Raw genomic sequence first — 17,824 nt, forward strand, 5'->3', positions numbered from 1 at the left:
ACATTAAAACCACACCAATATAACATCACACAGAAACCAAAATATTTCACATAGAGCATCACATGAGAATGATCAACACAGTTCTGTGCAACAGACCTCAATCCCACCCATTCCATCACATAACATAGGCACAGTCATTTAGGAAGAGGAGGACACTAGCAGCATAGTACTGAAACATCTATAGTAACCTACCACCTGCAACTTGTCATACCCACACAGCATCACATACACAAACAGATCACAAATGAACCACTCGAAGACTGACCACCAGATTCCAGGCTCACCAAACTCCTGCAGATTTTCAATCACTGAGTATAGGCCTGGTCACAGAATCAAATTGCCACTACACAGATTTTGAACACCTCATCCTACACTGTTATACTGTAGCCTTATCCAGACAGCAACACAAAATCTCCTTTAGTGACTTGTAGGCTAATCCAATGACAATGTCCAAATTACTTGAAAGCCTTGGGTCTGTTGCAAAAGAGACCTGGGAGAATGGATTGAATGGTTGATTATTGTTGTATCACTATATTAGTTCTGTATAGAGTATTGATTTTGTAAGCATTATGCAATCAATATTTTAGGGACGTCAGTGACATTCTTACAGACCTGAGTATTGCAGTCTTCTTTTATGATTAGAGACTAATGGTGATTGCTTTAAACTTCTGCTATTCCTCTGTTCCCTTAACATCCTCTACTGCCTCTATGATACCACCTCTATAATGCAATATTGTCCTCAAGGGCTGCAACCAGCTTCTAAAGGTAAGGGAGAGTGAGCATATAAACAAAGGTGCCATGACATGTAATGAACAACTTTAAAATTCATTGTGCATTTATAGTGTTAAAAGTAAAATAGGCTCGCTCTCTTATAAGGGACAAGGAACCCATGGTATATAGATAGGTAACCAAATATAGTTTTGTCAAGAATTACATAAATTTACATACATATACCACTGGCTTTTTCCCCCTTACAAGGGAGGTAGCCAGAGTCAAAAGGCATAATTCCACTCCCACCCATTTCATCCCCACCCATTCCATCCCCACCTATTCCACCCCCCATTCACCACCCCTCCCTCTCCTCCCTCTCATCTTGGCTCCTGGATGATAGGTCATCCCTGCATCTTGCCCATTGCCCTGGGCTGGGAGCAATGCAGCAAGATGCAGCACAACCACAGCAAGGCCGCTTCATTTAAATGGAGAGGATCCCCCCCCCATCCCCTCATGCAGTAACATTGAAGACTGGAAGATGTGTTAAAATATCATTCACACATAACTACTCCCTAACCCCCCATTCCTCACCCACTCCCTTCCATGTGTCACAGTATCATCCTTACACAGCCATTCTCCTATCACCCATCTTCTGCCTTCTCCTTTCCTTCCTCAACCAACATCTTCCTCTTGCTCAGTGCCCCTATCACTCCATCCATCCATCTCATCCTCACTCGCCCCATTGTGTTCACTCCATCCACCTCTGCCTTCCACACTTCTTTTATTAATATTTTTCACTCATTCTTTCCAGTGTACAAACCATCCCAGCACTCGTTCATCAACCCTACCGCCCATCTCCATTTCCACGCACACACTCCTCCTCACCTTGTTTCTCACACAGTCCAGCCTAGTAACCCCTACTTTACTTCTCAGACATTTCACCTCAAACACGTTTAAAATCTTCCTCTCTTATATTCCATATTTGTGCCCCTTACAGTGTTGTCAGCACAATCACCCCTTCATACAATCTCCTCTTAGCATCCATTCCCAAAATTCTGTTTCTCATTACACTTTTTAATCCCCCAAGGTATTTACTTGCTTTTCTCAGTCTACAATCTCACATATCCCTTACATAAATTTACATAACATAATCTTTGTATTTAAGATAAAAACTGTAGAAAATTTCACAATAAGCTTGTAAATCTCAAAACAGTGAAAATGTAAGTCCATGAAAGCCCAAAAGATATCCTTACCTTTTGCTAAATATTTCTCACATAATTTTCTTACCACAGAAAATTGATACACATGCCTTTTTCTTTTTTATGGGGGGTGGGGGAGGAGGGGGCAGCCATTTTACATACATATACTAATGGCCTTTTTCCCCCCTTACAAAGGAGTTAGCCAAAAACAAAGGCATAAAATCCACTCCTACCCATTCCATCCCCATGTACTCCACTCCCATTCAACCCCCCCCCCTCCCCCGAACTTAGCTTGGCTCCTTTTGGATAACTGGTTATACCTGCATCTCACCCACTGTCCAGGGTCATAAGCAATGTAGCATGACACAGTACATCCACAGCAAGGCCACTTCATGTAACCATCCCCATTTGCAGAAAAAGAGAAGACTGGAAGAAATCCCTTCGGGCTGTGCCAAAATATTATTCACACTCCCCCATCCCCCATACTCCCTCCCACCCATCCCTCAGCCATTTTAGGATCGATATAAACATGGAAAATATAAAAGATTCTAGGGAAAAGTCATAGTGCATAATAACATTTGACTATATAAAGAGTATTATATAGAAATTGACCAAAGTTTTGCATTTGTGGTCATATATATATATATATATATATATATATATATATATATATATATATATATATATATATATATATATATATATATACATTTTTAAAATGCCATATAGAAATTAACAACTGGCAACTTTAAACATGCTAACTCCATCTCACACTTAGTAACCAGAGGCTATGAGTAAGCTATAGAGCCTTGACATGTGATGTCTGTGATACATCCACTCAAAAACTAATAAGAAAAAAAAAAAAGCAAAGCAAGCTAGGAAAATAAAAAACAACTATGCCACTGTTGAATTCTGATTAAAACCTGGCTTCAGTGAGTTGTGTAAGCAGCTATGAAACCCTCTTAAACAAGATAGTATGCCCAAGGGAGAGTTAGGGAGCTTGAAAACCGAAGATATTATGTCCTGGTGTCATATTAATTTGAAGAAAAAAATCTTCAAATACTTTCATTATATGCAAAATTACCATAGGAGAAACATGAAGGCAGTAAGTGCTTTCATGTAGTACATCATCAGAGTACAGAGTAGCAAAGATATAAATATGGTTAGATATACAACAAAAAGAAAAATAGACAAAAAAGATCCAAAGGTGGGGGCATTGTTCATAGGAATGTGGAGAGGTGCACCAACTTTATCCTCCTAACTTATCTGACAACAGCAAAATAAATCTTGGAGGCCTATCTCTTTATCTATCTATATACCAAAGGCTTCTTCGCCCTTATAAGGGAGGTAGCGAAGTCCATGCACCCACTCCCACTCATTCCAATCCCATCCACCACTCTTGTTTCCCTCTTAGCTTCTCATAAATGAAGGGGCATGCCTGTCTCCTGTCCACGGCCCAGGTCAGAAGCAATGCAGCAAGACACAGCACATCCATAGCAGGACCATTTCACATGGCAACCCCCATTCACTGTTCCCTCATGCAGAAAATAGAGAAGACCGGGGGAAAATTCGGGCTTGTAGGTAGTCTTTGATAATTAATTCAGTTGGCAATTTTATCACATTGAGAGTGCCCATAACTTGTACATACCTTTTTTGCATATGTGCCTGAGATTGAATATAATTCAAACATGTTTCTCTCGAGCAAACTCCTTGATTTCACTAAGATCTATACTTACCAACATTGTGGTTTTTTTATGTTTTGTGCTGGAAAAAATATATAAATATATTTTTTCTTGGGCAGTTCTTACACTATATATTGAGAAATCCTTGTTTCCATGTTTTTCCTAGTTTGTCCTCTATAAAACAATCAATCTGTCCCCTCTGGACTCTTGCAGAAGACCCACAGCCTACAAGTAACAGGTAACAGTCTCTGGATGGGTCCACATATTACTTAGGAAAGATGTATTCTGTTGTTGTCTAAGGATTGTTAGTGTGTGGCATGGTAGTTTGATGGTTACACTGGGGGCAGTTTGAATGTAGCCAGGCTTATTCAGTATTGGTACTATTTCACTGCTGGATAGTGTCGTGAGTGCAATAATGCTATTGTAGTTCTTGATATGGGAGGGTCTTCTTTCTGTGTTGCCTATGTCAGGGGGTGTTGGTGGAGTACTGAGTTTGGTGGTCGGTCTTGGAGGGCTTGTTTCTTTGTTGAGTGGGGAAGTTTTGTGTGGTACACAAAATGTTATAAATTTTTGAGTAGTATGCTGCTGGTGTTTTTTCATTTTGTTGATGGTGCTTGTGGTGTAATGTGGTGTTAGGGTTCTGGTTTAGAATTATATCACTGTTGTTTTCATACAGTGTTCTATGGGGGGGGTTTTAGTTTCTGTATTCAATGTTCAAAAGGGATGGTTTTCGTGCATCCTGTTAATACTTTCAGTGTTCCAGTCTGTAATTTTTTTAATATCTTCAATACAAGTTAAATATTTGTGCACATATTAGGTTGCCTGATGTATGATGATGCACCACAATATGCACATTACAAAATATAAAGTGCTGCTGTTATAATCATTCTCTTTTACCCTGAATAAATATAATGTCACAGAAAATGTGATTAAGCCTGTTTACAGAATACGGGGTTCACTTAGCTGACACAGCATCCTTGTATACCCCATTCGTGAGGTTATATTGAGTTTGTCTTGCATATTGTTGGGAACCATGCTGTAGAGACATCATCATGAATGGTTCTTATGAATTGCTCAGTGATTGTTTTTAGTTTCTGTTGTCCAAAGTCATTGCTTGCAATGGATTTAAGTAGGTAAGTTTTCTTGTTCTTCTTGTCAGGTCTTAATACATGGAATGAAAGCTATACAAGTATTAAATATTAGGCCTAGTATTTTAGGGTTCTTTTCCAATGAATTGGCCTCTTTTTTTTCATAGTTGCTTTGTTGTTTCATTTCTGTGGTGAGGCTTCCATTCTGTTATTGTTGAGCTATTGTTCTAGTTTATTTTAGTAGCTTGGGTGTTCTTTACTGCAATTTTCTATTTACTGTGGTGGGTTATTATTTTCAGGTCATCTCACTATAAGAAAATATTGGTGTTTAGTTCTGTTTCTGGAGTTGGGAGATCACTCATGAAGGGATTGGACAGTAATGGTGAAAATATTTCACCTTGAGGGACTCCATTGTATAGCCATTTTTGTTCCTGAAATTTAGTCATTTTGGGTTACTCTTCTCTGTCTTCCTGCTATAAGGTTGATTAACCATCTTGAGGTGGAACCATCCTCTCTTCATTGTCTTGATCCACTGTGCAGCTGCATGTAAGCTGGGCAGTACAATATCCAACATAATTTCATCAACAACCCCACCGGGCAATCTCTCCAACACGATCAAAAACCAACATACCCTAACATAACAATGTTCTCACCCTCCCTATAAACAGAAAGAACATGGGAAATCATACACAGTCTTCCATCAGATTACTTCCCAATAAAAATCATCATGGAACTAGAAGAGTGGTCTCCCAGCTCTAGAAACAGAACTAAATATTGATATTCTCATATGTACAAATGACTTGACAGAGATAATCCAATACAGTAGATAGAAAACAGCAGCAAAGGACACCCAAGCTACTCGAACAAACTGGAACAGTGGCTCAACAATAACTGAATGGAAGCCTCTTCCCAGAAATCAACAATGACATTGCTCACACCAGACAACTGTGAATTAGAAAGCTGTCCTATAGTAAAACTAAGCGGCCAAATCCTTCCATTGGAAGAAAATCTTAAAATTCTAAGCCTAACGTTTGATACTCCTATCAATTGCAGCACACACATTAAGGACCTGATAAGAATCAACAAGAAAACTAACTTTATAAACATTGCAAACACAAACTTGAATAACCATCTTCTAGCAATTCATAAAAACCTCTCAGCAATGCCTCCACTTCATGAGACCCAAAGAAACAGCTAGGCAAACATGAACAACTTTTATACTTAACAGAATAGAGCAATAAAACAATAATAGGATGCACCAAAACCACCTCAGTTGAACACCTGCATACAGAAACCAAAGTACTCCCCATAGAACAACACAAGTCAGTACCAGGACCCTTAACACCATACGCCCATCACACTACATTTCACAAGCACTATGAACAGAATACAACAAAAGAAAGACTAAGCCAATAGCATACTACTCAGACAAACAACATATCTCCTGTACCATGCAAAACATCCACACAAAAATACATCAGATCACTAAATAAGCCCTTCAAGATGACCTCAGTACACCACCAACAACCCTCAGACAGAAGCACCACAGAAGAAAACCTTCTCACTTCTAGTAAGAACCACAGTGGCACATTTGCAATCTGATATCATTCAGTATTGACACAGTATCCAATTAGAATAAACCTGGCCACAGATTCACACTGCATAGATGCAACTTCCAAACAGAGGACACAAAACACCTCATGCTACCGTGGCACACACTAACAATCCCTTGACAACAACAATATATCTTCCCTGAATGATATGTGAACCCACCTGGAGGCTGTTGCTGGTTACCTGAAAGCTGTGGGTCGCCAATAAAAGAGACCATGGGCAACGTAGTGATTGCTTGGGTCTTTGATGAAAATCTTCATGAAGTCATCTTCCATGTAGTGGAACACTACTATCAAATTCTTCAGTTGATTATACATTTCCCCATTGATTCTTTTGATGTGTATTTCTGGTAACAAACTTTCTATTGTCTTCACTCCCAAGTGTGTCTCTTTCCTTGTTTTTGTAATTAAGTCATTACCCGTTATATAGAGCAGTGATGACATATTCTTTCACCAATTTCCATTATCTTTCATTTCTTCACATTGGAATTCCTTTCCTATGCCCAGCTGCATTTGTATACTTTGTCCAGATCTTCTTGTAATAACCTACAGTCCTATATATTCCTTAAACAAGTTAGAGAGCTAGTCAAACTATCCATCATTTCATAAATACATAGAACCTTACTTATGCTTACACTGATCCATGTGATTCCACTTGCCAATTCCTTCACTATTATCTGTTCTTCAGAAAGCCTCGCATCCATCTTAGCAAATTTCCTTTTAAGATACCCTATACGAGCATGTTCCAGCTTCAATGCTAATTTTTTGTAAGGTACCTTATCAAACTCCAGGAGGTGCCAAGATAAGAGGGAGGGTAGAGGGTGGAGGGGAGTGGAGTGTATTAGGGATGGAATGGTTGGGAATGGTTTTTGTCTTTTTCTTTTTGGATACCTCCCTTGTAAGGGAGAAAAAGCCTTTGGTATATATATGTATGTACCTTATCAAAGGCTTTTTCTAGACTCAAGTAAAAACTGTCCACACAAGCATCCCTCTCTTGGAGCACACTGCTTACTCTTAGATAAAAATTCAACAAATTAGAAATATACTTGGGTCATCCAGTATCAGTTTGCAATCCTCTTAATTTTTACCTTCTTTCATGAACTTGGCATCATCAGCAAATGAGCTAACATAGCTGTCTATTCCATTCATGTCATCTATGTACAATAGGAACATTATAGGTCTCAGAACTTACCCCTGTGGTATTCCACAAGTCTTTCATCTCTAACCTGACATTTCATGTCACTATTGTTATACATCTGTTACTTAAAAAAGTCATTTGCCCATGTCAATGTAAGGCCTCCTATGTATTACAATTTTCATATAGATCTTTTATATGGCACTTGTGTGAAATGCCTTTTCCAAATTTAGGCATACACAATTGACCCATCCCTCTCTCTCAGGCACCACATCATCCACTCTTGAGTAAAAACTCAGCAGCTTGATTACATGAGGCTTTTCTTTTCTAAATCCAAATTGGTTGTTAGCCAAAATTCCTTCTCCAAACATTTCATCCATCTTTTATGATATTTTCATATATTTGGCAGTCATACTGATCAAGTGTGTATGTGTGTGTATTTACCTAGTTATAGTGCATGAGGTAGGAGCAGTACCCACAGGGTTCCATCACTTTTCCTCCAATTGTCAAACCATGCCTTGAATTATTTTATTTTGTGTGTGTGTGTGTATTTACCTAGTTGTATTTTACAGGAAGAGAACTATGCTCATAGTGACAGATTGTTCTTAAATTTGTGTATAGTTTTTGCACTCACTGTTTCCTCATTCAATTTGTTCCAGATATCTACCACTGTGTGGGAAGCTATTCTATTTCAGATCTCTTCTGTAACTATCTCATTTAAATTTCTTTTCATATCCTCTTGTTTTCCTTTTATCCCACTTTAGTAAATCATCTCTATCAAGTACTTCCATCCCTTTCATAATTGCATAGATGGTTAGTAGATCTCCTCTTTCTATTCTTTGTTCCAGGGTTGGTAGTTTGAATTTGTCCAATCTTTGTTCGTATGTCAATTTGGAGTGTTGGTGCCATCTTTGTTATTGCTCTTTGAATTCTTTCTAATTTCTTTCTTCTTTTTAGTACTGGGTGTCCATAGTGTCGCAGCATACTCCAGTCTTGGTCTTGTCAATGTAACTAATATTTTCTTTACCATTTCTTCATCCAAGTAGTCAAAGGCCACTTTCATAGGATCATTGTGTAGATCAGATTTTTGTGGTATGACAGGGTAGACAGGAAGGCACTGTGGGGGGTATTACAGATATGTGGGGTAGGAGGAAAGCTTTTAGGAGCTGTCAAGAGTTTTTACGAGAGTACTAGAGCATGTGTCAGGATATGGAGAGAGTGAGTGGTTTGAGATAAAGGTGGGACTTCGTCAGGGATGTGTTATGTCACCCAGGCTGTTCAATTTATACATGGATGGGGTGGTGCGAGAGATAAATGCAAGGGTGGTGGGTCAGGGACTGGAGATGGTTAAAGAAAATGGAGAAAAGAGGGAGATAAGCCAGCTGTTGTTTGCGGACAACACTGCGCTTGTAGCAGGATCAGAGGAGGGATTGAGGAAGTTATTGGCAGAGTTAGGGAAAGTGCGTGAAAGAATGAAGTTGAAGTGGGTAAAAGTAAGGTGATGAGATGTACAAGAGGAGAAAGTGGCAGCAGACTGGAAGTGAGTATTAAGGGAGAGAGAGTGGAGGAAGTGGATAGTTTTAGATACTTGGGTGCAAATGTGGCAGGAAAGGGAGGAGTGGATGTGGAGGTAGAATGTAGATTGAGAGAAGCGAGTAAATGCCTTGGTGGATTAAAAAGTGTAATGAGAAATAGACAACTGGGAATGGATGCTAAGAGGAGATTGTATGAAGGAGTGATTGTGCCAACAGCACTGTATGGAGCAGAAACATGGAAGAGAGGAGGTGTTTGAATGTGTTTGAGATGAGGTGTCTGAGAAGTATGATAGGGGTTACTAGGCTGGATAGAGTGAGAAATGAGGTGAGGAGGAGAATGGGGGTGGAAAGGGAGTTGGGAGATAGGGTTGATGAAAGAGTATTGGGATGGTTTGGACACACAGAAAGAATGGGTGAAGAAAGACTAGTGAAAGGTGTGGAAGGAGTGAACATGAGGGGGCGACCTAGGACGAGATGGATGGGGTAAAATAGGCTTTGGGAAAGAGGGGAATGTCTGTTGAGGATGGATGGGTGAGGACAGAAGATGAGTGAATGGAGATAGATTGTATATGGATGATGTTGTGATGCATGAGGTGGAATGAGTAGGGGATGGGGGGTGAGGGAGTACGTGTGAGAAAAATTTGATGCAGCCCGAAAGTATTTCTCCCCATCAATGGGGTCGCCAATTTAATGAAGCGGCCTTGCTGTGGATGTGCTGTGTCATGTGACACTGCTTCTGACCCAGGGCAGTGGACAAGATGCAGGGATGACCCGTCATCCAGGATGTGCCAAGACAAGAGGGAAGGAAGAGGGTGGAGGGGAGGGGAGTGTGATAGGGATAGAATGAGTGGGAGTGGTTTTTATGCCTTTGTTGTTTGACTACCTCCCTTATAAGGGGGGGGGGGACTTTTGGTATATGTAAGTAAATTGAAAGTTTCTTCAACTGTTCTGTTGATATGTTTGTCTGGTGCCATGTCATTGCTAATAGTTACTCCTAGGTCCCTTTCCGAATTGACTTATTTAACTTCCTTGTTACCAATTTTATATTGTCCCGATATTCTATTTTTACTTTTTCCAAATTCCATTATACTACATTTCTTGATGTTGAAGTTCACACTTTTGACTCCATTCCTAGACTTTGTCCAGGTATTTTTGTAGTGATGTATAATCTTCTTTTGTACTTACTCTCTTTAGTAGTTTTGCATCATCTGCAAAGAAGTTCATGTAACATTCCACGCCATCCATGTACACCACCTATTGTTTCAATTTTTGTGTGGTACTTTGTCAAATGCTTTTTGTAAATCTACGAAGGCACAATCTGCCCATCCGTCCCTTTCTTGTATTATTTCTATTAGCCTTGAGTAAAAGCAAATCAAGTTTGTGGCACATGATCTTTTGCATCTAAATTCACATTGTTTTGGATTTAGTATATTATTCTCTTACAAATGTTTAGTCTATTTACTTTTGATAACTTTTTCACATAATTTTGCTATTGTGCTTGTAAGGTATTTTCTTTGTCCTCTCCTTTGTATATTGGTACAATATTTGCATTTTTCCAATCTTGTGGTACTTTTCCTTTTTTGAGTGAGAGATCAATTATCTTGTGTATTTTGTCCATTAGTTCATCTATACATTGTTTTATAATCCAATATGCAATTCCATCCTGCCCGTGTGATTTTCTGATGTCAAGGTTTTTTATTTGGTCCCTTATTTCTTTCTGTGTCACCGTTATTTCTTTCATTAGGGGTGGGATCTTTCTGTCCTTCCTCCCAATTTTGTGAACTTTCAGTTGTGAATACAGATTTAAAATTTTCATAGTTTAAACAATTTCTACATCATCTATATATACATTATTTCCTTCACGCAGTTTCACTATTTTATCATTTACATACCTATAGAATAATTTAGGTTGGGCCTTGCTTTTTTCTATTATGTCCTTTTCATAGTTTCTTTTTTCTTCCCTGCATATTTTTACATATTTGTTTCTTAGTTTGATGCATATTTGCCATTTGGTCATTTTCCCATCTTTTCCAGGCTTTGTCTCCTCTGTCTTTAGCCTCACTACACTGTTATACTAACACTACGTACACCTGTTCTTGTTTTTTCTTTGGTACTTATTTGTCTATTCCCTCCTTGTAATTTTCTTTTGATATGTTCCATTGCTCTTCCATCTTTGCTTTTCTTCATGTAAGAAATTTTCCCCCTTCGCATTTTGAAAATCCATTTTGTACATTCGTATTCCTTTTTAATGTTTCTCACTTCTCAAATCAATTTGTTCTTCTAGTTTGAACTCTATTAGTATGTGGTCACTTCCCAATTGGTGTCTTGTATTCCATTTTATTCATGATTTCAGGCTCTGATGTAAATATTAAATCAAGTCACAACGGTTCTTCATTGTTTACCCAATTACATTTACCTTCCCTCTTCAGCAGGGAAGGGAGAAGGCAAGAGAGGTGTGTGTGGAAGATTAGTTGACATGACCCGAAGGGATTTCTTGTCATCTCTCTTTTTACACAAAGGGGTGAGGAGGGAGGGTCACTAAGTAAATGAAACAGTGGGGCTCCACTGTGGATGTGTTGTGTCTTGCTGCATTGCTTCTGACCCAGGCATTGGGTAGTAGACAAAAATTACCCATCATCTACAAGGAGGTAAGGTAAAATGGAAACAAATGGAAATGGGATGGATAGGAGTGAGGATGTGCCTTGGCTGGATATCTCCTTTACAAAGGGGAAGAAGCCTGTAGTATATTGATATGTATTTATATAGTTGCAGTGTATGCTGTGCTCATGAGGTCCCTTTACCTCCATTTTTCAAACTTTACTTTAAATTTGTTTATGGTGTTGGCCTGGATTATATTTTCATTCAAATTGTTTCAGAGGTCTAAACATGGGTGTGGAGAGCTGTACTTTGTAACATCTTTCAAACAAGTTTGCTTTTTCAGTTTTTTACTATGGACCTTTGATTTTTCATCACATAACAGCAAATCCTCTTCGCCCATTTTTTCAATACCTTTTTGTAACCCAGATATTATAATGTTACTTCACTTCACATGCATATTTTGTGTGTGTGTGTGACCACACCAACATGACATATTCCAGTTTGAGATGAGTTGGATTTTCACTGGGTTTCTTCTGTTATGTAATATAACGGAATGCCATTCTTGTAATTTTTAGTAGATTTTTTTTTTTTTTTTTTTTTTTTTTTTTATTTTTTTTTTTTTTTTTTCTTCGGCTTCTTTTTCTTCATCTTCCTCTTCGTTTTCATCTTTCTTCTTCTTTATATAAATTTCTGGTGATAGATCATCTCTGATTAAAATCCCTAAATCCTTTTACTCTTTTGCCTCGGCTGTTAATTCAGTTCCAATTTAATATCTTCTTGTGGGCGTCAATTGGAAATAGGTATGTTATAACACATTTGTAAATGTTCACTATAAACCCACTATCGGAGAAATAATATCGGAAAGTACAGGAAAACTATATATTTCAACTACTATCTGTAGTCCTCTTCTGCTGAAGAGGACTACAGATAATAGTTGAAATATACAGTTTTCCTGTACTTTCCAATATTATTTCTCCGACAGTGGGTTTATAGTGAACATCTTGTACTTCATATTTATATGGCCCAAGTCTATATATCTATATACCAAGAGCTTTTTCCCCTCCCTTATAAGGGAGGTAGCAAAGTCAAAGGCATATACTTACTCCCTCCCATTCCACTCCCATCCACCACCCTTTTCCCCCTCTCATCTTTGTTCCTACTGGATGATGGGTCATCGCTGTATCCCACCCACAGCCCTAGGTGAGAAGCAATGTAGCAAGACACAGTACATTCACAGCAAGGCTGTTTCACTTAATTGGGGACGCCACCTTCTCCATCCCCTCATGCAGAAAAAGATATGGGCCAAGTGATTTTACATTTCTTTATATGGAAATTAATTTTCTCCTTCTGGTTTCATTCATGAATTTTATCTTGGTCTTCCTTTAGGAGTTTGCAATCCACTTCATTTTTGTGTATTTACCTAGTTGTATTATACAGGACAAGAGCTATGCTCGTAGTGACCCATTTTCGTATCTCTCCGCATCCAGTTTATTCTTAAAATCATGTATAGTTTTGGCATTCACTGTTTCTCTGTTCAGTTTGTTCCAGACATCAATCACTCTATGTGGGAAGCTATTCTTTTTCAGGTCTCTTCTATAAGTTTCCTTCTTTAGTTTCTTTTCATGTCCTCTTGTTTCTCTTATGTCCCACTTTAATAAGTCATCTCTATTGAGGATTTCCATCCGTTTCATAATTCTGTAAATGGTCAATAAATCACCTCTTTCACGTCTCTGTTCCAGTGTTCATATGTCAGATTTGCCAGTGTAGGTGCCATTTTTGTCACTGCTCTTTGGATTCTTTATAATTTTCTTATGTTCTTCTTTGTGCTGTGTGTGTGTGCACATATGTATGATTGAATGATTGATTGATTTTGAAAGAGAATAGTTACATTAATTGTCCTTTCAGTTTTCTTTGATGTCATCTTCCTGAAGGCTGCAGGTCTTCTGCAAGAGAGACCAGGGGCAATGGATTGATTGATCACTTTTCTTTGGACTGGAAATTTACAGCCCTGTAGTAAAAAGTAATGGTGCAGGTGCTCTTCCATTGATCTTTCTTGGAAGAAATGTTGACTTTTTGTGTGTATTGTATTATTGAAGGTCTTTTTCAATGTTGCCGGCTGGTAGGAGGAATGAGGGGAGCTGTCACAAATTGTCAGTTAACCTTATGTGAGAAAATTTTAAGAAAAATAAGAGTTGATAGAGTCTGGGCACAGTCTGGAGACTTTAGTGTCAACCATTGGGGCTACACCTCCAAATGAAGTCATGGTGTTGATTTGATTTGAAGATGATCATTGGGGAGGCGATTTTCTCCAGTGTCTGTCTCACAGGAGTACCATAAGCAGGTCCTCATCATTAAAAATAATGAAAATCCAGGAGGAATGATAATGTGAATATATACTGATGCACACAGTATTTAGAATGAACTTAAAGAATTATTGACAAAGAAGTAATAGATGTGATGGAGGAAAACCAAAACAATTAGACATATTTTATGAAACCGATTTACCCTTTTGATTTCAAACTTTATGGTTAAGAGGAAAAGAGAAATACTGGTGGCCCATAAGTTGTATAAATGCCTATGAGCTAAACAAGGCGGCAGAAAATGTATACAAAGTGAAGTATAGTGAAACTTTGCAGAAATGGACCTAGCTTCAACAGACTTCAGCTTTAATGGACAAAATGTTCTGAATTTCAGGGAACAACAGACTTCGGCCCAAACAGCAAAGTCCTTTAAAGTGCAAATCAATCAGGATAAGTGTTTGCTGCTTCCACTCAAAAATGGGTATTTATTAAACTGCACATGTTTCTTTATTTAATCCCATAAATACACATTCTTCAAACCTCCACAATCCCTCTAACACAATAATATGCAAACATTCATACACAGAAACATTAGCTGAATAATTCAAGTAATGGCGTAGAAAAGTAGGAAGTACAATTTAAATTAATTTATTATGTAATTGGTGCAATTTATCATAAAAATGGCTGAAGTGCCTTTATGCACACCTGAGAAATAAACTCCTTACAGAAATATTTGAAACGATAGGATATATGAAGTACTTGCAGAAATCCTTTATAATCAATTCAACAACTTACTGCTGTTGTTCCCCTCAGCAGAAAAAGATTGCCATGCAATAACTAGAATAAGATGTATGATTGGGATCGTATTTAAAGGACAAATCAAAACTAATTGGAAGCTTAGGGGTTTCCCTCCATTGAATGGGATTGCCTGGTGACAGCCAAAATTAATAGTGTTTTACAAATTTCATTGAAAGATTTGATGGGATGGGTTTAACATTTTGACGTAAAGGATTACCTTGAGCTGAGTGGAATGGCCTGGTTCTAGCCAGAACCAAATACATGTGACCCTGTTTGCAATAAGAAAGGTTTATTGATAATCTTAGGTTTTACATTGGAGTCATAAGTTGAAATAGATTGTTAGGTCACAGCCAGAATGAAATGTGGATAATCAAGGTTGAAACACAGGTTAAGTGGTGTCATTTTGACAATTTTTGTGACACAAGCTGATGCACAACCTCTGCTCTTACTATTGTGTTAATAGTAAGAATGACAATGTGCTTACATGTACACACACAAGCACACTTGCACTTGTGCAAGAAGGTACATGCTTTATCCATTACACATAACAAAGCACTGAGTGTTGCAAGGCATATGTTTGGTTGCCAGAAGCATAACTGCCTAACTTCAATGTTTTTTTTTCTGTCTTGCACTTCTGGGAACTATAAATCATTGCATGATTATATTAAGTTTTGAGTACTACCTGCACAAGTTGCTGCAAAACTCAGCTTAGAATTAAAGTATGTAAGAACAGGAAATTAAAATTGAAAATGAGTTGTGCAATACCCTGATTAATTTTCTCTAACATGTTTTGCATTATCATGAGTGAAATATCAATCATGTACTGCACAGCACAGTAGAACAATTCTGCAATTGTTTCATAATTGGACCCTGCTGGCATCAGGAATTAACTGATTTTTTTTATGAATGTGTGAATGTACAGAGCTGCTTCACTGTTGTTATATTTTGTTTTTATTATGTAGAGTGCTATTTCAGTTATACTAACCATAAGTAAGAGTTATTATCAGGTACTAATGTGTAAAAGGGGGTTGAAATTGGTTATTTACCCCATCATTGATGGCTTATACAATAGCATGAACCAAAATTGTACCCATCAACCACATGCATGCAGAAACCAAAATATACATTGAACAACACATGGAAATTATGAGAACTGCTTTGTACCATAGTTCTCACTCACAAATCATACAAGGAGAGACTAGAAGCTTTGGACCTGCCATATAAGAGAAGAAAAAGGTGACACGATCATAATGTTCAGGTCAGTGAAAGGAATGGAGAAAATTTACAGAAGATCTTTTAGTTTGGGACAGGAAGGCCTTAAGGTGGGAACAAATTGAAGAATACTACATATCTTGTCAAGAAACTTAAGTTTTCTGTACAGATGCATCATCATGTGGAATAGTCAAGAAGGTGATATAACCTCAGCTGAAAACAAAGTTATGATAGGTGGAAAAGGAGAAAAGGGACTCCATAAGTTCAGCTCCTTTCCTGTGTACAATCAATCAATTGGTCCATTGTCCAGCTTCTTTCTTACACGAGATCCATGGCTTCCACTGGCAGCAGCCACCAGGTTGGCCAACAAATCTTTTGTATAAGAGATATTGTGTTTTTATCTGGGTAAGGTAAGAATAGGCACATGTAAGATGATATGTTTAGTGTCTTTGCATGATGATTGCATCTTGGTTCTGGCCTATTCTGTTTTGGTAATGCAAGATGGATGGGTAACAGAATTCAGTTGTGCTAGTGTGGTTCTTGCTTGTTGTGGGAAGGATATATCTGTGGGGTTGATGCTTGAGGAAGTTTGATGGAGTAAGGAGCTTGGTGGCCAGTTCCAGAGTGCTTGCTTTACGATCTGAGTATATGTATTTTTGAACTGATGTGTTGTATGGGGCTGGTGGTAAGTTATAGATGTTTGAGTAGTATGCTGCTGGCTTGGGTGATTTTTGTTACTATTTTATAGTTACTGTGGTATGTTACCAAAATATCTATATATGAGAAAACAGTGGTATTAAGTTCAGATTTTGGAGTTAGGAGATCATTCATGAAGAGAGTAAGAATGAAAGTATTGCACCCTGATGGACCCCATTATATAGCCTTTTTGTTCCTGAGATTTGGTTGTTTTGGGTTACTCTACACTCTTCCTGCTAGAGTTGATTAAAAAATTCTCGTTGTGTCTGTCCCAGTGGTATGTATTTAGGGACCTTGTACAAAATCTGGTTTATAACTATGACTATTTTTTTTTTTTTTCTTTCCTTTCTTTCTTTCTTTCTTTTTCTTCCTAGCACTTGGTGTATTATGTTTGTGAGCAGTATGCTGGTAGAGTAACCTTTCTTAGATCCATATTGGGTGGGAGATGTAGGTATTTCTGATTAGATTTTTGCTGCAATCAGCCTTTCCATTTTTTGATATTGTGGATAGTGAGATTAGTCTGTATCAGAGTTCTTTCTCCAGATGTCAGTGATTTTGTTGTTTAACCATTAGTTGAAAATGTTGATTGGTGCTTTCACGGGTATTGGCCAAGGTGTTTGAGGTGGATGTTTGAGATCTAGTCTTTATGGTAACTTCTGTATCTGTACATGTGATTATTTTTATTTATTTATATATTAATTTGGTGTGAGGGGGAGCTTCAGTGTCTGGTTTGAATTTTTTTTCTTGGTGATATTTTACCTGACTTGTACCAACTGCTTCCCCCCCAGAAATCAATGATTGTGTAATTTTGGCAAACGTTTGTTGAAGGTGTATGAAAAGTATGTTTGTTTATTAATAACTGCAAAATTGGAAATTTATCAATGTAAAATCGAATACAGTAACAAACTAAATTAATTTTGATTAAAAATATCTCTTGCTATGCGATGCTAAATCTGCAATACAAACTTTTGACAAGACAAAATAGTACTTTTTCTTTCAAAGTTTGAGTATAAATAAAATTCAAAAAAATATGTAGACAGCATTCATTGTGTATGATCTATGTGAATATATGTTTGAAATATCTTAAAGAAAACACTGTTTCATCACATACTTGAAAATATGCATGGTATGTGACAACCTTTCAGCAACCGTTTGTATAATATTTGCATTCTGGGAGGGGTTCATTGGTGGGGGAGAAGGGTTGAAGAAATAGTTTCTGAGATTTTGATGGTTTATACAGCTTTCCACATTTTGCCATAA

At 37.8% G+C, this 17,824-nt stretch overlaps 1 protein-coding gene across 41 annotated transcripts in view; it reads left to right on the forward strand.

Annotated features, from left to right (window-relative positions):
• LOC143018069 (MAP/microtubule affinity-regulating kinase 3-like) overlaps positions 1–17,824 on the forward strand; it is a 500,962-nt gene that overhangs the window by 469,670 nt on the left and 13,468 nt on the right. For 37 of the 41 annotated variants that reach the window (XR_012965728.1, XM_076173146.1, XM_076173149.1 and 34 more), the window contains one exon: positions 14,253–14,339. The exons of the other annotated variants lie outside the window; for them this stretch is intronic. Coding sequence is in view for 36 of the 37 variants with exons in the window: in XM_076173146.1 (XP_076029261.1) it covers positions 14,253–14,339 (87 nt within the window). In the remaining variant the exon portion in view is untranslated. The remainder of the gene's footprint in view (positions 1–14,252; positions 14,340–17,824) is intronic. 41 annotated transcript variants of the gene reach the window in all.

This window comes from Oratosquilla oratoria, chromosome 34 (genome assembly GCF_046742065.1).
Source record: "Oratosquilla oratoria isolate Oo_2021 chromosome 34, ASM4674206v1, whole genome shotgun sequence".
NCBI classification, from domain to species: Eukaryota; Metazoa; Arthropoda; class Malacostraca; order Stomatopoda; family Squillidae; genus Oratosquilla; species Oratosquilla oratoria.